Below are 20,898 nucleotides of genomic sequence, written 5' to 3'. Positions count from 1 at the left end.
TGGGTTTCTCTCTCTCTGTCTCTCCCCCCCAACCTCCACTCTCTCTAGAAATCAATGGAAAAATATCCTCAGATGAGGATTAAAAAAAAATTACTGTAGTTGGTAGCATACACATAAGGAGGAAATCTGGTCCTCAGCACCACTGCTCAGGTAAGAATTAACTGAGTACTAGAAACAATAACTGCTGAAGGTGAGCTAGGTAACCAACCACCACACCTCTCAGGCACACTGGCAACAGGAGATAAGGCAGGTGGTGGTCTCTTCACACCTTGATTAAATAAACTATATTATTTCTTTTACAACTTATAATTTTACTTAACATGTCATTAGGAGTGAACAGAGGTGAGTGATGTTTACAGCGGAAACTTAGTAACCAGCACTTAGCACAAAGGATGGGCAGGGTAAGGGCTTAATAAACATTAGTTATCACTGCTGTTATCACTGTTATTTTTGGTGGAAGATATGACAGAACAGATTCTTCTCCTGCATAATTATGTCAGTTTCACAGAGGCCATTTTGACATAGGTACCACTTATGTTATGCTGCCTTTTCATAAACTTAACTTCACAGCTTCAGGGGCTGTCCCTACATTATTTCAAAGGGCACAGAATTAGAAACTAAAACTTCTATTCTATTACCCCTCTATTTGAACTTTGACATATATTGTCAACCCTCCTTCCTTAGGTCTTTTTTTCAAAAAGCGTTCGTAATGATCAAAAACTCTTTCCCAAATATACGTTTAATACTTGTGTCCAATCACGGACAATTTTGTGATTCACAGTAGGCTTGTCACTTAATAAGGAGCTGTGAGAGTTCATTCAATCCCTGAGATCGCAGCGAGGGTAAAGAACAGTGGGATTAACAGAATTAATATTATATGATAGGGCTGGCCTCAAGGATTATAATCACTTGTAATATTGGATACTAAGGCCACACATCTCTAAGCCCCACCCTCGTTCCCCACCTAGTGTGAATGCTAACAATAGAGCTTCATCTACCAAAAAAAAAAAAAGTTATGTAAGTGAACCTATATTACCTGAAAGGAGAGGAAAGGCAAATCAGGATGACTTCATTTGAGTTTATCAACAAGGTGATTAATACAGTGTGTCCAGACAAGATGAGAAGAAACATAAATTTCCAGTCCTCTCCGTGTATACAGTAGGCACTAGATGAGCAACTGTTGAATGAATAAATTTGTGTGTAGTGAAGAAAAACCCGGTCGGCTAAAACCCTGAAAGGTGGGGTGTGGAGAAAAAGCATATAGAGAAGGGATAGGAAGCACATCCTCCTCTTGCTGGGTCTCGATATCTACAAACCTGCCCGCCCTGGACAACTCCTTCCAACCAGCCGCACTAGGCACTGTCTGTCATTAGTAAGGCTCTCGGGTCATAACATGGCCCAGGTGGGTAGCACCTAGCCCATAGAGATAAAAACCCACACCACCACCACCAGCGCCACCACCAGCACCACCACCAGCACCAGCACCACCACCAGCACCAGCACCACCAGCACCACCACCACCACCACCACCACCACCACCACCACCAGCACCACCACCACCAGCACCACCACCACCACCACCACCACCACCGGCACCACCACCACCACCAGCACCACCACCACCACCAGCACCACCACCACCAGCACCATTTGTGAAAAAGAGCCTCAAATCAATGTCTAAAGGAAATGTCTAAAACACATGAGCCCTGTGCTGAGGGGGCTTGAAGAAACAAGAGATGGAATTCCTGCCTGTGTGAGTTTTAAAAACCCAAACTATTTGCCGGGAAATCACACCAGAAATCAAATGCTCTCATTAGTGAATGCAGATCCTGCGAAGGCTTAGCTCTCTGAGGCTAGGAACTTAGTTATGTCAAGTATGTCTTTAAAAAAATGCTGATGAACCAAAAAGAAAATACAACGATGCTGAATATTTTGTTTTATCTACGTACCCTCTTCCCCCAGTGATGTGGGAAACAGTCAAGCAGGCCAATAATTTCAGGAACTTATTCTCAAGGCTACTATGCCTAGAAGGGAATTTAAACTAGAGATCCAAAGTCTAATTTCAGTTTCTTGTCTAAATATAAAGTGATAGTGGGTATGTCTTTCTTACTCACAGCTCCAGAAAAAAAATCATTATCTTTGTCCTTGGGGAGAAAGTTTAAAGTTCAGCACTTTCTGCAGATTATAAGAATGTTCCTCTTTTATAATTAAAATTTAATATTCTATAGGAAAAGGATAAGCCACGAAGAAGGAGCCGTCCATAGGGACAAGCGTACTAAGTAACACCGACTAGGAAACAAAGTTAAGGCAGCTTTTTCATGGGAGCGGACAGCTATGTCTTTATAAATCATTACCTTCTCATGGAGTTTCAATGGTCAGCATCTCTGCCCTGTTGACAAGGCAATAAAAGGAAGCTGCCTCCAAAAGTGTTTCGGCGAATGGCTCCTACCCTACCTAGTTCAAGGTCTCTCTCTAGCTTGTCTGTGCTCCAGGTCCACTCCTGCCTCCCATAACCCTTCCTTCACATCAGCGAGAGGGGTGTTTCTAAATAGGTCAGCTCATGCTGCTTCCCTGATCACATCCTTCTATGATTTTACATTGCTCTTAAAAAAAAAAAAAGAAAAAATAGATGGTTTTTTTTATTGATTTCTAGAGAGTGAGGAAGGGAGAGGGAGAGAGAGGGAAACATCTTTGTGAGAGAGAAATATAGATTGGTTGCCTCCTGTCAACCCACAACCTGGGCATATGCCCTGACGGGGAATCAAACAGGCAACCTTCCGGTGCATGGCTCAACCAAGTGAGCCACACTGGCCAGGGCTGCATTGCTCTTTTTTTTTTTTTTAATATATTTTCTTGATTTTTTACAGAGAGGAAGGGAGAGGAATAGAGAGTTAGAAACATCCATGAGAGAGAAACATCGATCAGCTGCCTCCTGCACACCTCTACTGGGGATGTGCCCGCAACCAAGGTACATGCCCTTGACCGGAATCGAACCTGGGACTCTTCAGTCCACAGACCGACGCTCTAGCCACTGAGCCAAACTGGTCAGGGCTGCATTGCTCTTAAAATACAATCCCCCCTCCTCTCTGAGGACCTTAAAATCCCCTGTGTGCTCCAGCCCCCACCTATGTCCCCAGTCTCACAGCTCCTGCATGTGCTCCCTTCTGTTCTTCAAGCACCCCAGAATTTCCCCACCTCAGCACTTTTGCACTTGCCTGTTTCCTAAAATCTGGAACACCCAATGCCTAGCACAGTGCCGGGCACTTAGTAATCCCACAATAAATAGTTCTTGAATGAATGGATCCATGTTTCATTAGAGTGGGTTGGTGGGATGATAAAGACTTGACTCTATAGTCCATTATCTTTCAAATAAATGTGTGTGCATATATTCATGTGTGTATAGACAGACAGATATATACAATGTGTATGTCTGTATCAGATACAAGTATATGTGTATTCTAAACAGTATGTTACTGACGAATTTGTTTCAGTTTGATGCTGCCTTCATCAAACGCATTTGAGGTTGGCGTATGAAGTCTGTCTCCCTCTCTACACTCAATGGTCTCTGCAAACATGACTTGTATCTTTCATATTTCATTGTTGCCAGGGTCCATAGTACATTTGGGTTTGCTAAATGCACACAACCCTCCAAAACTCAGTAATGAACTGGGCTGTATTTTAGGGTGTCTGAATCCATTCAGGAGTCGCAAGCCCTTGGTTGCCGTCTCCAGCTAGGACAGAACCTGCCCGACTTCAGTATTTGCCTTGGTGTCTTCCATGTCATTGAGCCGGCTAGACTCCAGGTCACCTTATGAATCAGCGGCGTCCACACGGTCCTGTCTTCAGCAGCCCTCCCTACTCAGCTCCTATAGACTCATACCTATGGCTCCTGTTATGGAATCAATCCATCTTCTGTTTGGTCTTCCTCCTTTCCTGCTGCCTTCTGTTGTTCCCAGCATTATTGTCTTTTTCCAAAGAACCCTGCCTTCTCATTATGTGACCGGAGTAGGACAGCTTCGGTTTGGCCATTTTTGCCTCCAGCAATGTTTCAGGCTCTAGGACCCACTTGTTTCTCTCCCTGGCTGTCCCGAGTCCCTAGGGCTCTCCTCCAACACCATCTTTCAAATGAATCCATTTCTTTCCTATCAGCCTTTCCTTTCCTTATGTGTCTTTCCTTTCCTTAAAAAGGTCAGCATTGAATGGCAAGGGCCGTCCGTGTTTCCCAAAGGGGAGAGGAATCAGCACAGTGTCCTCTATTATCCTGTAGGGTAACAAATACCCGACAGGAGTTGGCTCTGCTTTCCCAGGATCTTGTGGGACTCACTAACAGTCTCCACGTTGACCATGTGCAGGAAGGGTAAGTAATCTTAGCAGTGGCCCCTGCACTTGAGCAGCTCTGGCCAAAAAACCTGGGCTTACATCAGGACGTGACATTAATACAGACATCCAGCTTCAACTGGACAGACACAGAACTGTTATTTTTTCACCAAGGCACGTTTATTTACTCCCATGGGAGAGAAACAAACATGGCCACCGGGGAGAGCCTGGGACAAAATGTACTTGACCTACAATAGATAAACCAAAAGCCAAGTCTCAGAACGAGCTGTTTTCTGCTCCTCTCAGCTCAAGTCAGCAGACGTGAATTTTCAGAGGAACAAAAGCAAATGTAAAGGATGCTGAAGGAAGATGGAAAACGCAGCCAGTTTTGTCAGCTGAACAAGGCAGAGTAGGGCAGACAGGCAATCTCAAAATCTGAATTCAGTACTACAATCACTAAATTATTTGGGAAAACGTCATTTGCTTTCTCAGTGCCTTCCTTTCTGTGCCTGTGATACTGAGAGTAATCAGCACACTGAATATACTGGCATTTAATACTGAATGCTACACAAAATCTAAACCCTATACATGAATCAAAAATAATTATTTTAATAATTAAGCAAAACAAAATTCAGAATATTACCTGTCATTCAGGAGTCAGCTCATATGATCACCTCTTCAAAAAGAGGTCTCCTAAACTCCTAATCAAAACCAACCACATTCTCCCCATTTCTGGCTTATTTTTTCCCTCCCAGCAGTTACTACTACCTGAAATTGTCTTATTTATTCATGTGTTTGTCTACTCTCTCTCTCTCTCTCAGCCACAGGAATAGCAATCTTTGCCCATCTTACTGCTTTATCCTGCCTGGTTGAATAACTACCTATTGAATGAATTAATACTGACATTAAAAATACTTTGAAAAAGGAGAATGAAGTTGGAAGACTAACAGTATCTGATTTCAAGACATGTTATAAAGCGACAATATTCAGGCCCAACAGGCGTGGCTAAATGGTTGAGCATCCACTTGTAAGCCAGGAGGTCACAGTTCAATTCCAGGGTCAGGGCACATGCCTGGGTTGCAGGCTCAATCCCCAGTGTAGGGCATGCAGGAGGCAGCCCATCACTGATTCTCTTTCATCATTGATGTTCCTGTCTCTCCCTCTCCCTTCCTCTCTGAAATCAACAAAAATATAAAATAAATAAATAAATAGACAATAATCAAGATCATGTGGTATTAGCATAAGGAGAGACAAACAGACCAATGTAACAGAACAGAGTCCAGAAATAGACCCACATATACTAGTAAGTGGACAACTGATTTTCAACAAAGGTACAAGTTCAATAAAGACAGTCTTTTCAACAAATAGTGCTGGAATAACTATCCATATGCCAAAAAAGAGAACATGTATCCACACGTCATACCATATACAAAAATTAACTCAAAGGGGATCAGAACCCTAAAACTGTAACACTTGTAGAAAACATTTGAGATCTTGGGTTAAGCAAAGATTTCTTAGAAATAACACCAAAAGCATTATCCATTAAAAAAAAAAAAATACACGAAACTTCACCCAAATTAAAAACCTCTACTCTTCAAAAGACATTGTTTTTAAAAAGTGAAAAGACAGGACACAGACTAAGAGAAAAATATTTGCAATTCTGATAAAAGACTTGTTTCCAGAATAAAGAACTCTCAAATCTCAATACTAAGAAAACAAACAATTAAATAAAAAAGAGGGAAAATATTTGACCAACTAAACACGTCACCAAAGACAATATACAGACAGTAAATAAGCACATGAAAAGATGATCGGCGTGATCACCGAGGAAAAAAGAAATTAAACCTACAAACAAAGAGAGCCCAGCTGGTGAGGCTCAGTGGTTGACTGTGGACTCATGAACCAAGGGGTTATCAGTTCCATTCCCGGTCAGGGCACATGCCTGGGTTGCAGGCTCCATCCCCAACAGGGAGTGTGCTGGAGGCAGCCAATCAATGTTTCTCTCTATTCCTCTGTCTCTCAAAATCAATAAAAAATAAATTTAAAAAAAACTATAATGAGATACCATGACACACCCACCAAAATGGCTCAAATTTAAAAAGTGATCATCCCAAGTGCTGACGAGTATGTGGAAGAACTGAACTCCTACATACAGCTGGTGGGGATGTAAATAGCATAACCACTTTAAAAGACAATTAGGCAATTTCTGGAAAAGTTAAATAGACACCTACTATATGATCCAGCCATACCCCTGATTGGTGTGTACCAGAGAGAAATGAAAACATATGTCCATACAAACTCTTGTACGTGACCGATCAGAGCAGCTTTGTTTGTGACAGACAAACTTGGGGAAATAACTCAAATGTCCATCAACAGGTGGATGCATAAACAATTGGTGGTACATCCATACAATGGAAGATTACTACGCAACAAAATTACATAATGAACTATTTGACACATACTACAACATAGACAAATCTCAACATAATTATCCAAGCATAAAAAGCCAGATATAAAATTCCATTAATATAAAATTCTAGGAAATGCAAACTAATGTATAGGGGCACAAAGCAGAACCGCGGTCGCCTGACGAGGAAGAGATTATAAAGGACATGAGGAACCATCTCAAACAGTGTTCGATGTGTCCATTATCTTGGTTGTGGTGGTGGTTTCACAAGTGCATACATATGTCAAAACTTATCAAACTGTACACTTAAATATATGCATTTTATTGCATGTCACTTATACCTCAATAAAGCTGGTTAAAAATAATAAAACAGACCTACAATCTGAAAAATAATAATTCCCAATTATGTGTGTTGTTCAGAACCTGCCTTTTTAGGTGGCAGACATATATATATATATATATATATATATATATATATATATATATATATATATTTTACTGATTTCAGAGAGGAAGGGAGAGGGAAAGAGAGATAAAAGCATCAATGATGAGAGAGAATCACTGATCAGCTGCCTCCTGCATGCCCCCTACTAGGGATCGAACCTGAGATCCTGGCATGTGCCCTTGACCGAAATAGAACCTGGGACCCTTCAGTCTCAGGCTGACGCTCTATCCACTGAGCCAAACCAGCTAGGGTGACATTTCTATTTTATAATAGGGAGAGCTGGAAGAGAGGAGCAATTACTCCATTTCAAACTGTCATCTTTGTCACTTGCTATACCCACACTTCCCTGCTTCTAGACTAACAAGCTGGACAATGTAGGATCTATTACTACTCTGCCCCTTCCCCACCCCCTAAGCCCCAGTCTTTTGTCTCCTAAAGAAGCAGATCTTTACTTGTCTAGAAGAGCAGACACAAGGAACAAAAGGCTCAATGACTATTTGACAGATTAAAGAATAGACAACTGCTTTATTTAAAAGCTCCCTCAAGGATGACAACATTTGAGGCTGTACACTGTTCTGTTGAAATGCAGTTATATATTACCCCGATCTGTAAGCACTTGCCAACAAACCTGTCCAAGTCACTTCCTAAGTTTCCAGTTTTCGTTCCAGATCCACCAATAAATAATGTGCAGGTGTGTTTTGAGAAGACATTCCTAATATTTTGAAAAGACTCTCATTCAAATAACCCCAACTGCTTAAAACAGTTTTTCAAATGTCTATGACATTGGCCATACGGGACAATTAAGACTGAACAATGAGTCTTATATGTGAAATGTCTATAAAGAGAGGCGATACAAAATAGCAGGATCGCCATCCGAAAACAAGAGGTCACACACTCCTGTTTAACAACAAAATAAGGGCTTAAAAAATAATTAGCAACATTATAAAATAGTAAGAGCAACATGGTGATTAAACAGTGGGGATTCTGGCTCCACCACTTATCGGCTGGGTGACCTTTGGCAAGTTGCCTAACTCCTGAAACTCAGTTTACTCATCCTTAAAAAGGGGACAGGTAATAGCTTGGCTGGCACAGCTCTGTGGTTGAGCTTCCATCCCTGAACCAGGAGGTCACAGGTTCAATTCCACTCAGGGCACATGCCTGGGTTGCGGGCTCTATCCCCGGTAGGGGGTGTGCAGGAGGCAGCCGATCAATGATTCTCTCTCATCATTGATGTTTCTCTCTCTCTCTCCCTCTCCATTGCTCTCTGAAATCAATAAAAATACATTTTTTAAAAAGGGGGGGAGGGATAATAGTACCTAGCTCGTCGGGTTATAGTGAAGATTAGATGTGTGTGGCTTACAGTAACAGCTTAACAAACGTTAGCTCTCAGTATTACCCTGAACTTTCACAGGATCTCGTTAATTCGCTAATCCTCCTTGCGACTCTAAGGTTCCGGCCCTGTCATTTATCAGCAGGTTGCGTCGGAGCCTCAGTTTCCACATCCGCCAAACGGGTGATGAATGCTTCCTGAATTCTAAGGTTGTGATGAAGGATTCAACAACGAGAGACACAGCTCCCTTCCCTCCCACCTCTCAAAGGCGAAGGTCGCTGAGAAAGGAAATACTTCTAATAGCTGCTGATACAGTCAGTGTTTCCATTCCTGGCACGTGAGGGGAGGGAGGGGGTGATGCAAACCCGCATCTAAAGGGGTCGGGGTCCTGAGCGAAGCCCCCAAACGCGAGCGGGAGGCGGGGGCCGCCAGCAGCTCCGCCGTCGGGGGCCCGGCCCCGCGCAGCGCCCTCCGCTTCCCTCCGGCCCCCGGGCCCCGGAGCCTCCCGGGCGAGCGGGGTTATTTCGGAATCACCATGAGGCAATTCTCATGAGGCAATGGGTCAGGAATGCGGCGCCGGGCCGGGCCGCTGGCGTCCGCGGGTCCCGCGGCGGCTCTACCTGCCCCCGTCCAGACCGGCATCCCCGAGGCTGCGGGAGCCGGAACTCGGGGAGGCAGGAAATGAATGGGGACCGAGGGGTGGGGGCGCGGTGGGGCCCGGCCCGGGAGGGCGAGGAGGTTGGAAGAAAGCATCTCCCCCGAGCTCCCCCCCCCGACTCCGGACGAGCGACCGAAGCCCCGCCGGGGCGCCCCCTCCGGGAGGGGCTGACGGACCGCGGCGGGGGACGCGCCGAGGCCGCGCCGGGCCCCCGGGGCTCCTCACCTCCGCGATGTCATGTTCCTCCCGCCCTCCGGCTCCGCGACCGGCGCGCTCCTGGCTCAGGCGCCGCTGGGCCCGGTCACCATCGGGATGGCCCGAGGGAGGCCCGCTCGGGACCGGACGCGGGGGGGGCAGAGCCAGCGGGCCGCGCGCAGACCCCCCTCCAGGCCTGGGGATCCCGGAGACTGTGCCGCCGCCCCCCAGCCCGGCTGGCTCCTCCTCCTCCCCCGCCCGTCGCCGCGGGCGCCCTCGTGACGTCACCGCGCCGCCGCCGCCACTTCCTGCTTCCCGGCGGCCGCGCCGGCTGCGCGGTGGCTGGTGCAGCCGCGCTTCTCAGTCCCCCAAGCTCCCTCATGCTCTCCTTTATTATTTTTTTAAATATGTTTTTGTTGACTTCAGACAGAGGAAGGGAGAGAGAGATAGGACATCAATGATGAGAGAGAATCATCCGTCGCTGCCTCCTGCACGCCCCCCACTGGGGATGGAGCCCGCAACCCCGGGCAGGTGTCCTGCCCGGGAATCCAGCCGTGACCTCCCGGTTCCTCGGTGACGCTCCGCCGCTGAGCCAGCCGCTGGGCTCACGTCCTCCCGTGGCCTTTGGCTGCGGGGGCAGTGCCGGGCGCTCCCACGACCCGGCCGCTTCCGGTCCCACCGCTCCGTGTCCATCCCGGAGCTGACTGCCAAGTGGGACATTCATTCATTTCATTCCCCAAATCGCAGCTCCGCCCAAGGAGCTGGGTGACCTTGGGAGAGTTGCTGAACTTTCTCGGAGCCTCCGTTTTCTTCATGCCTTCGTGCCTGTACGATGAAGCTAGTGATGATTGTATTTTCTTCATAGGATTATTGTGAGGATTACATATGGAACATGCTTGGAACTAGGCCTAGCCCGTTTGGTCAGTGCTTTGCCGTTGTTAGCTTTAGTGAGATAATTAAACATCAGTTGAGTATTTTCTATCTGCCAGGCGCCCGTTCTAGGCTAGGGGGATACAACAGTGAAGTGAAAGGGCAAACATCCCTGGGTTCTCCTGGGAGGAGCTACAGTAATCAAGAAAAATACTCGCCCTAGCTGGTTTGGCTCAGTGGATAGAGCATCAGCCTGCGGACTGAAAGGGTCCCAGGTTCGATTCCCGTCAAGGGCACAGGCCTGGGTTGCCGGCTTGATCCCCAGTCGGGGGCATGCGGGAGGCAGCCAGTCAATGATTCTCTCTCATCGTTATTGCTTCTATCTCTCTTTCCCTCTCCCTTCCTCTCTGAAATCAATAAATATATATTTTTTAAAAATACTCAAGATGCCGCCCTAACTGGTTTGGCTCAGTGGATAGAGCATCGACCTGCGGACTGGGGGGGTCCCAGGTTCGATTCCGGCCGGGGGCCTGTGCCTTGGTTGCGGGCACATCCCCATTGGGGGGGTGTGCAGGGGGCAGCTGATCGATGTTTCTCTCTCATCGATATTTCTGACTCTCTGTCCCTCTCCTTTCCTCTCTGTGAAAAACCAATAAAATATATTTAAAAAAAAAAATACTCAAGATGCCGAAGCCGGTTTGGCTCAGTGGATGGAGTGTCGGCCTGCGGACTGAAGGGTCCCAGGTTCGATTCCGGTCAGGGGCATGTACCTGGGTTGCGGGCACATCCCCAGTGGGGGGTGTGCAGGAGGCAGCTAATCGATGTTTCTCTCTCATCAATGTTTCTATCTCTCTCCCTTCCTCTCTGTAAAAAAATCAATAAAATATATTTTTTTAAAAAAATACTCAAGATAATACTCTCAGCTTCCTTTCTGGTCTTTCCCGGAAAATGGCATTTAAATAAGCTCAGATGCAGAAGCAATCAGAGGGAATAAGTCAGGGAACTAGCATTTCAAGCACAGGGGAGAGGCAAGGGCAAAGGCTCCCAGGCCCTGATGCCTCTTGTATTTTAAGGACAATAAGGAAGTGTCTGGCTTGGGGGAGAGGATGGTGGTGAAGGATGAGTCGTAGCAGATGAGGTAAGAGAGATGGAGATGGAGATGGGAGAGGTCCCGTAGGCTATTATCAACAAGACAAGTAATAACAAGTGTTGGAGAGGTGGTGGAGCAAAAGGAACCCTCTTTCACTGCCGGTGGGAATACAAACTGATACAGCCGCTGTGGAAGAGAGAATGGAGGTTCCTAAAAAATTAAAAATCGAGTTACCACATGCCCCAGCAACCCTTCTTCTGGGTATCAACCCCCAGCATTTGCAAACATTTATTTGCAAGGATACCTGCGCAAATATGTTCCTATGTTCCTTGCAGCATTATTCACAGTGGCCAAGACGTGAAAAAAACCGAAGTGTCCTTTACCAGAAGAATGGATAAAGAAGATGTGGTACATATATACAATGGAATGCTACTCAGCCATAGGAAAAGGTGAAATACTGCCACTTGCAACAACATGAATGTCATGCTAAGCAAAATAAGTCAGACAGAAAAAGTTAAGAACCATGTGATTTCACTCATATGTGGGATATAAAGCTCAGAGCAACAAACAAACAAAAACTCATAGACACAGATAACAGTATAGTGGTGCCCAGAGTGAGGGGGGTAGCGAAGGGTAAAGGGGGTCAGATGTATAGTGACGGAAGGTGATTTGACTTTGGGTAGTGGGCACACAATGCAATATACAGATCATGTAGCATAGGAATGTGCACTTCAAACCTATGTAATCTTATTAATCAATGTCACCCCAAATAAATTTAATTTAAAAAAATAAACAGTGGCCCTTAGCCGGTTTAGCTCAGTGGATAGAGTGTCGGCCTGCAGACTGAAGGGTTCCGGGTTCAGTTCTGATCAAGAGCATGTGCCTGGATTGTGGGCTTGATCCCCAGTGGGGGGCATGCAGGAGGCAGCTGACCAATGATTCTCTCTCATCGATGTTTCTCCCTCTTGCTTCCTCTCTGAAATCAATAAAAATATATTTTAAAAAAACAAACAGTGGCCGAAACCGGTTTGGCTCAGAGGATAGAGCGTCGGCCTGCGGACTGAGGGGTCCCGGGTTCGATTCCGGTCAAGGGCATGTACCTGGGTTGTGGGCACATCCCCAGTGGGAGATGTGCAGGAGGCAGCTGATCGATGTTTCTCTCTCATCGAAGTTTCTAACTCTCTATCTCTCTCCCTTCCTCTCTGTAAAAAATCAATAAAATATATTAAAAAATAAAAAAAAATAAACAGTGAACTGAAGAGCCATGGAAAGATTTTAGCAGAAAAGGAACATAATCTCTATGTTTTTTAAGTATTGCTCTGGGTACTCTGTGAGGAATCAGATCAGGAGGGCAAGACCAGTAACAGAGAAGCCAGTTCAGAATAGTAGAATACTAGAGCATTCCTGGCTGGAGAGGAGGATGGTGCAGAGTAGAGGAAGAAGGTGGAGTTGTTATCTATACCTATGACATATTAAAAGCCGCAGAAGTAGTAAGTGAATTCAACCCACATTAGGTAGCGCCAAAATCCTTGCTTTTTTTCCTCCCAATGCGCCCCTTCTCACTCCTCGATAAAGAACTGGCACATGGTGTGCTTCATCAGCATTGAGGAAAAAGTAAGCCCCTTACCAAAATTGTCTTTCACCCTGGCAGGTGTGGCTCAGTTGGTTGGGCATCATCCTGGGCTCCAAAAGGTTGCCAGTTTGATTCCCAGTCAGAGCACATGCCCAGGTTGCAGGCTCAATCCCCAGTAGGGGACATAAAGGAGGCAACTGCTCTCACATCGATGTCTCTCTCTCTCTCTCTCTCTCTCTCTCTCTCTCTCTCTCTCTCTCTCATCCTCTCCCTTTCTCTTTCTCTAAAAACAAAAAACAATTTAAAGAAATCTTTAGAAAAATTGTCTTTGCCATAGTCGGTAGCTCAGTTGGTTAGAGGATTGTCCCCATACATCAAGGTTATGGGTTCGATCCCTGGTCAGGGCACATGCAAGAAGAAAAAACCAATGAATACATAAATCAGTAGAACAATAAATCAATGTTTCTCCATCTCTCCTTTCCACTGTCTCTCTCTCTCTCTCTCTAAAATCAAGTAGATACATTTTTAAAACTTGTCTTTTATATATGCAAATTTAACCTAGGTAATAGGGGTTCAACAAGAAGTTGCCCAACCTGTTTCTTTTTCACTCTCCCTAAATCCTGGCCACCTTGGTGACTCAAACATCCTAATTGATCTTAGGCCTGCAGGTTTGCCCTTTCCTATCCATTCTCCACATAATAACCAGAGTAATCTAAAACACAAATCTAGTCACTCCCTACCTGGAATGGATTGCTTTTAGGATGAAGTAAAAAAAAAAAATTATTTTATCAGCCATCTTGTCTGGTTCCTGCTCACTGCACCAGCCATGCCTCTCTCTACCACTCACCTCATTCTCTTTGACCCAGTCATGCTGAATAAGTCTCACTTCCCCTCCCAACTCTGGGCCTTTAAACAATCCATTCCCACTCCCGAGAGGGTTCATTCCTGACCCCTCCTTCCTATGAACTCCAGTTTATGCCTCAGGTCTCAGACTAGAAGTCAAGTCCCCTGGGATAGGAAGCCTTCCATGATTCTCTCAGTCCAGGTTCTATGGTCCCCAACACACCTTTCCCAGCTTAGAACCGAACACCCTCCAATATAAACTCTAAGATGTAGTATCGTATGGGGGCTAAGTCATTGATCTCCAAAGCTCAGCCTGGGAGACCATAGGTAAGTCACTTGACTCTGTGTCTCCGTTTCCTTCTCTGTAAAATGGATTCATCAAGATACTACCTACCCCATAGGTTAGGTTGCAAAGAATAAAAGAGCTAATGTTTATGAAGTACAGTAAGTTCTCACTTAATGTCCTATTTAGGTTCTTGGAAACTGTGACTTGAAGCGAAATGATATAAAACAAAACCAATTGAACCATAGACTAATTAATAGAGAAAAGAGTTAAGTTCCCACAGCACAACTGCCTGCTAGTTTTCTGTCTTTCTGTGGCACTAAGAGACATGAGTCAATGTAAGTGTATATGTGACTTTGAATAAGTCATTTATTGTAATTGAGCCTTAGTTCTTTCATCTTAAATTCCTACCTCACAGGGATGTTTCATTAGGACTTAAAATGATTTAATGTCTGCTTTATAATTAATAAAGTACTGCACAAATTTAAGAGAATTTTATATGTGGCACAACGAGGTGCTTAATGTTTACTTTATTATTTTTTAAATATATTTTATTGATTTTTCTACAGAGAGAAGGGGAGAGGGATAGAGAGTTAGCATCGATCAGCTGCCTTCTGCACGCCACCCACTGAGGATGTGCCCGCAACCAAGGTACATGCCCTTGACCGGAATCGAACCTGGGACCCCTGAGTCCGCAGGCCGAAGCTCTATCCGCTGAGCCAAACCGGATAGGGCAATGTTTACTTTATAATTAACACAGTACATTGATTATATTTTGCCCAATTTAATGAATGTTAAATTTTGCAATACCCCAACATAACACAAGAGGGAGGCCTTTCCATTTTTATTTCAACAGTAGGTCATCTAACAAATATTTTGGGGCTTTTTCTACGTGAAAGTCTCAGAGGGTGTCAGAATTTTTGAGGGGTCAATAAAACAACTCTGCACTTCACTCATTCTTATACATTTTCTGGAATAGCAGTTTCTCGGAGATGCTTTGCTCAGAATGTTAACACTGCTGACCTGCCTATTGCATTTATTATTGTTCCAATAGCCACTTTCATCTGCCAAATTTGCATTTTTTAAATTTATTTTTTTAACAGAGAGAGAGGAAGGGTGGGGGAGAGAGAGAGACATCGATTTTTGTTGTTCCACTTATTTATGCATTCATTGGTTGTCTCTATGTGCCCTGACCAGGGATGTAACGGCAGCCTTGATATATCAGGACGACGCTTTAACCAACTGAGCCAGGGCCAAATTTGTATTTATTCTTCCAAATCTTAAACAAAAACCACCGAAAACAATCCCGAATTTCCCAGAAGGAAGAACTTATATTCATTTTCTGTTTTTCCATTGAGCGTGTGTTCTTTGAAGCAGGAATATATTTTATTCATTTTAAATTCTAGCTTTCCTGAACCTCTGCCATTGCGCGTAGTCTGATTAGGGGATATAAGCATTAAGCCAACTGTGGAGAAAATGTCCGCGGAAGGTTCCCAATTAGCCTTTCATAGAAAAGATTTCAATTTACTTGGTGATCAGATTCTTCATCCATCTATTCCTTCTAATATTGATAATGTAGTGCTCTCCAGTGTCCTCGGTAAGGAAAATGTCGGTTCCCAGAGGTACTGTGAGAATTTATTGGTCTATATAACATGAAACAGAGACAAAAGGTTCTTCGCTTTCGCCTCTTAGAAAAAACAGCTCTCTAGTATGACGCTTTCAAAAGAAGAAAAACTACATTTCCCATGATGCCTCCGACCCGGAAGGAAGTGATACTCGACCCCATCCGTGATGCTTATAGACCGGAAGCCAGGACCTTAGTTCTCTTTCCCATCTTGCAAGGTAAGAATGGCTGCGCTCCTCTGCAAGACTCGATTTCAAGACCCCAATCCTTCGCCATCCGAACCAGGAGGGTACCAAGTCGACACCTGCAAGGGTCAGACATGTCTGGGGCCAACTGAGACGCCTCCCAGGCGCTTCATTTGCCTCGCTTGGGTTTGCAGTGGGACTTGAAGAGGGTGAGGTGGAATGCCGTAGAGAGCCTCCGGTCTCCGGCTGCTCGCTACCCTCTTGGGCTGGGGGAATGGGGCCCTCCGGGGATCCGTAGCAGACTAATGGGCCCGCAGGGACGAGGGCGATGGGCGCGCGGTATGGAATCCCGGGCCCGGCTGCCAAAAGACGCCGCTGAGCGTGTCTCGGCCACGTTGAGATTTGGGGATGAGGCCCAGTGCTACTTTCCCGTCTCCCCACGCTCGCGACCGGAAGTGTCGTGGGCTTTTTCTTTTTTCCCCCAACGTGGCCAGAGTTTGGGCTAATTCTGTAAGATGCCTTCAAATCTTGAAGTGTACAGTGGTTTGCAAGAACACCCACGTTAACCACTATGAGGTCTGGCTGCACGCGCTGGGTTTGGAGGGACGCCTGTGTCTTGGGAGGGGTGGAAAGGACGTTACCGCCACTTGGAGGAGGCGGGCTTGTCTGGGAACCCCCTTGGACAGTTAGGATCCTGCCTTGTTAGGGGATAATTGTACCTTTTAAACAATATCACTTATTGGTAGATGGCGGGTGAAAAGAAAACTGAGAAGCCGGATGCTAAGGCGAAGAAGCCAGATACTAAGGAAAAGAAGCCTGACACGAAGGACAAGAAACCTGCAGCCAAGAAGAAGGCCGATGCCGGCGGCAAGGTTAAGGCCCCGAAGAAGGGGAAGCCCCACTGCAGCCGAAACCCCGTCCTGGTCAGAGGAATCGGCCGATACTCCCGGTCGGCTATGTATTCGCGAAAGGCCATGTACAAGAGGAAGTATTCGGCCCCTAAATCCAGGGTAAGGAAGGGGTGCGGGACACCACTGACCATCGATTCCATACGTTCGTTGTGTCTTAACCTTAAGGTTTTTGTCTGCCTCTGACGCTTTGTCGCATTTGTGTTCTACTAGATTGAAAAGAAAAAGAAGGAGAAAGTTCCTACTACTGTCACAAAACCAGTTGGTGGCGACAAGAATGGTGGTACCCGAGTGGTTAAACTCCGCAAAATGGTAAGCTTTGGGGGACACTGTAGTTGGATGTTTAGTTGAGGCTTGAGAACTGTTAGCATCTTTTTGAGTACTCGGGTTTTGGAATTTTATGTTTGCCAGAGACTTAGGGAGAAAAATGGGTTTTTGGTTTGCAGTGTGGCTGTTTGATATTAAAGTAGAGTTACTCTCTCTGCTGTTGTTTCTTAGCATGTAATATAAGGAATGGTTTGTCGCACAGGGTGTTTGTGAGAGTTAATAAGAGCCTAGGACACTCACTGGCAAGGTTATAGTTCATTGGTCCACTAGAGCAGTGTTTCTTTTGTTTTTGTTTAATGTAGTTTCATTGATTTCAGAGAGGGAGAGAGAGAAATATCGATTATGAGAATGATTGATTGGCTGCCTCTTGCACATCCCACACTGGGGATTGAGCATGTGGGCAAGGCATGGGGTCTTTCTTTCATAATCGAACTGGCAGTACTGGTCTGAACTGTCTGGTTTTGTACAGTTTGTTTTCCCTCGTGGAAAAAAAGGGGAGGAAAATGGGACCGATAGGAACACACATAATTTGAATGGAAAACAAGCCTTGCCTCCTTTATAACATAACATTCTGGAGAAGGATAGTCAGGGACCTGAGAAAAGCTTGAGAAGCACTCTTACCCACCCAGTGTATAATGAATGATAGCTTGTGATGCAATCTCTAAAGTTTGAAGTAAAAGGGCTGTAGCAAAGGTTTGATTGACTATCGGCTCTGCTTAAGCTGAGGAGCTTATTTAAATAAATTTGGACCTGTGGGTTCTCTCCAGCCTCGATATTATCCTACTGAAGATGTGCCTCGAAAGCTGCTGAGCCATGGCAAGAAACCCTTCAGTCAGCATGTGCGGAGACTGCGGGCCAGCATCACTCCTGGGACCATTCTGATCATCCTCACTGGGCGCCACAGAGGCAAGGTGAGCTTGTGGTGCTTGATCGTAGTGGGTGCGTTCTGGGGAGGACTCTTCAGCACCCAGTAACTAGCATAAGATGTTTAATATTTTATTAAACAATAATTTATTACTACTTCCTGCTGTTGGTAATGTAACTTGTTACAGTTGAATCAAATACCCCTGTACCCAAAATGTTTATGTATTTGAGTTACTTCCTTTGGCTAGGTTTGCAGGAGCAGGATACTGAGTGAAAGGTTATTAATTTCTTAATGTGGAAAGTAAGGGCTGCTCCTTTTTTGAAAAGAGAACAAGCACACAAGTATTGCTCATAAACTAGTGTCACCCCTGTTAGCAGTTTGGTTCAGTTGCTTCCAGAGCTTCTATGCATATGCATATATAGACATTTCCTTGACCAAATTTAGAAACCTGTGATTTGGTTAATTCAGAACTCAGTTTCTAATTGCAGAAATGTCTACTGTTTCTGCTTACTTTACAGAGGGTGGTTTTCCTGAAGCAGCTGGACAGTGGCTTGCTACTTGTGACCGGTAAGAAAGCCGTTGGATTTTATATTCTCTGAAACTTGTCTTTCTATATTTTAACTGATTTTAGAGAGGAAGGGAGAGGGAGAGAGAAACATAAACGATGAGAGTAAATCATTGATCAGCTGCCCCCCTACTGGGTATCGAGCCCTCAACCTGGGCATGTACCCTGACCGGGAATCAAACCGCAACCTCCTGGTTCATAGGTCAATGCTCAACCGCTGAGCCATGCCAGCTGGGTTGAAATTTGTCTTTTTAAATGCTTGCAGTATACACTTTGCTTCCACCTATGTGGAAGTTTTAATGCCATGAGATGCTGAGCCCCATTTCATTGCCTTATATACATGAGTTCTAAGGAATCAGGTATTTCAATGTTATGTAACAACATTATTAAGTAACTGTCACCTAAAATGCAGAATGGTTGGCTACCAGCCCCAAGGAATGCATCCTACCCAAGACTCGTAATTGGTCTGCCATTTGGCAATAGAATGGAGTTCCTAAATGGGCAAGGGAAAAATTGAGGCCATAGGGTTCAGGCTGAACCTGCAGGCCAAGGAGGTGGTGGAGGAACCTTATTTAACCTTGGGGCACGGGTTGTTGGTGAGCCTTACTTGCAGCAGTTGACAGTGCCCGGGTGCAGGCGGACATAACACTTGAAGCAAATCATCTCATCTCAATTGTACTTCTGGGCGAGCTGGTGAGGAGAGGGCTCAATGCTGTCCTGCACCAAGTGCAGGGTGGACTCTTTATGAATGTTGTAGCCTGAGAGAGTGCAGCCATCCTCCACCTGTTTATCTGCAAGAATCAGATGCTCTCTGTCTTGGATTTTAGCTTTGACCTTCTCAGTAGTGGCACTGTGCTCAACATTGAAGGTGATGGTCTTGCCAGTCAGGGTCTTTGCAAAGATCTGCTGCCTCAAAGAGAAAGAGTGAAAGAGTATTGATGGAGGCAGCAGAAAAAGCAGTCTGGAATTTCTTCAGCTCCAGAGAAAATTCAGAAATTCAACTCTCCGGATTTCAGCAAATTCAAAGTCAGTTCTTAGAGCTTTGCTTCCCTGTTCCCTCATTATACTGATTTCTCCCCCCTTAGGACCTCTGTCCCTCAATCGAGTTCCTCTTCGTAGAACACACCAGAAATTTGTCATCGCCACCTCCACCAAAATTGATATCAGTGGTGTGAAAATCCCCAAACATCTCAATGATGCTTACTTTAAGAAGAAGAAGCTGCGCAAACCCAGACACCAGGAGGGCGAGATCTTCGACACAGAGAAAGAGGTGAGCTGCTGGTTCTGTCTTTGCTCTCATAGCCATGCCTCCCCAGTTCAGGAGTGAAACAAAAGGAAGAAAAATGAAAGTTGTAAATAATGAGGAATATCTGGGGAGTAATATTGTTCCAGATTCTGCTAAAAACGATTCTTAATACCAGGTAGGAGCTCAACTCACAATCCTGAAGTTTTGGCAGAACTCTTGAGTTACTGCTTCTGTTCTGTTGGGAATCCGTCCTTATGTGTCTTTGGTGTGTTATTGCAGTGACAAAAGGATAAGAGCTGTTGTTTTTGTTGTATTTCCCAGCCCTCCAAGGAAAGCAGTATCAAAATTGCTTTCTAAATATTCTTGGGATTTGAGTATTTGAAATGATTAATCCAGGAGTTTGGTACTTGTGCCCAACTCTTACATGCTTTTCTCTTTCTTATAGAAATATGAGATTACAGATCAGCGCAAGGTTGACCAGAAAGCTGTGGACTCACAAATTCTGCCAAAAATCAAAGCTGTTCCTCAGCTCCAGGGCTACCTCCGCTCTCTGTTCGCTCTCACCAATGGGGTTTATCCTCACAAACTGGTGTTCTGAATTTCTTATAAGAACCCGATTAAATAACTGATATGTTTCCTGTGTCTTTTTTTTTTTTTCTTGTACGCCTCGATATGTGTTTGACTCAGCCAAAGAGAATTGGAAGCACTTCCTTAGGGTCCAGCTTCTCAGCTTTTTCACCCAGCACCTACCAATATAAAATAGCATTTCTCCAATCGCTAAGCCAGTTAGTGTACATGGATGAGATAAGTCTTTAGGTCACAGACTCATCCCATTCAATGATTTACAATCCATTTCTCACCCATCTAATTCTCAGCCTTACCCCTATAATCATCTATAATAAAATAATGATAAGCTAATTAGACGACAAAGCCAAGGCTTCGAGTGAAGCCCGGGACCCAGGTGCCAACAGCTAGGGAAGGAAGGCCTACTCTTGTATGATTTTTGTGCTTCTGGCCTCTAGTTAATTTATTAAAGCTTACACAGCAAATGAATATTGTTATTTACCCTCCTTTTTAAAACTAATATATAGTACATTGTATGACTATAGAAATATACATATTTTGATAATTCCATAAAAAGTGTCTATCTTTAGTGCTACATAGTAC

The 20,898-nt window shown here is 44.9% G+C and overlaps 2 protein-coding genes across 5 annotated transcripts in view; one reads left to right on the top strand and one right to left on the bottom strand.

Annotated features, from left to right (window-relative positions):
- Nucleotides 1-9,603, bottom strand: part of PTPN11 (protein tyrosine phosphatase non-receptor type 11) — a 48,933-nt gene extending 39,330 nt beyond the window's left edge. For 2 of the 3 annotated variants that reach the window (XM_036353915.1, XM_036353916.1), the window contains exons 1-2: nucleotides 9,383-9,603; nucleotides 1,037-1,177 (exon numbers count right to left, since the gene is read on the bottom strand). In XM_036353915.1, the coding sequence (XP_036209808.1) occupies nucleotides 1,037-1,177; nucleotides 9,383-9,396 (155 nt within the window). In that variant the 5' untranslated portion in view covers nucleotides 9,397-9,603. The remainder of the gene's footprint in view (nucleotides 1-1,036; nucleotides 1,178-9,382) is intronic. The other variant, XM_036353917.1, reaches the window with a different exon arrangement.
- Nucleotides 9,604-15,831: 6,228 nt separating this feature from the next.
- RPL6 (ribosomal protein L6) lies at nucleotides 15,832-20,367 on the top strand. Of its 2 annotated transcripts, none has more exons than XM_036353970.1 (7): nucleotides 15,832-15,853; nucleotides 16,567-16,830; nucleotides 16,942-17,040; nucleotides 17,823-17,966; nucleotides 18,439-18,487; nucleotides 19,571-19,755; nucleotides 20,177-20,367. In XM_036353970.1, the coding sequence occupies exons 2-7, from the start codon at nucleotides 16,567-16,569 to the stop codon at nucleotides 20,327-20,329; spliced, it is 894 nt and encodes a 297-aa protein (XP_036209863.1). In that variant the 5' UTR covers nucleotides 15,832-15,853; the 3' UTR covers nucleotides 20,330-20,367. The 2 variants fall into 2 exon arrangements, with proteins under 2 accessions (XP_036209863.1, XP_036209862.1); XM_036353969.1 differs by lacking the exon at nucleotides 15,832-15,853 and adding an exon at nucleotides 15,887-16,029.
- Nucleotides 20,368-20,898: the final 531 nt, after the last annotated feature.

This window comes from Myotis myotis, unplaced genomic scaffold (genome assembly GCF_014108235.1).
Source record: "Myotis myotis isolate mMyoMyo1 unplaced genomic scaffold, mMyoMyo1.p scaffold_m19_p_20, whole genome shotgun sequence".
Classification (NCBI taxonomy): Eukaryota; Metazoa; Chordata; class Mammalia; order Chiroptera; family Vespertilionidae; genus Myotis; species Myotis myotis.
This window is presented reverse-complemented; position numbering and strand designations above follow the sequence as displayed.

Excerpts from the sequence above, each read along its gene's own strand:
- RPL6 (XM_036353970.1), top strand. The coding sequence starts at position 16,567 with ATGGCGGGTGAAAAGAAAACTGAGAAGCCGGATGCTAAGGCGAAGAAG. Across the intron at positions 16,831-16,941 it reads ATTCGGCCCCTAAATCCAGG|ATTGAAAAGAAAAAGAAGGA; the intron begins GTAAGGAAGGGG and ends GTGTTCTACTAG. Across the intron at positions 18,488-19,570 it reads TGGCTTGCTACTTGTGACCG|GACCTCTGTCCCTCAATCGA; the intron begins GTAAGAAAGCCG and ends CTCCCCCCTTAG.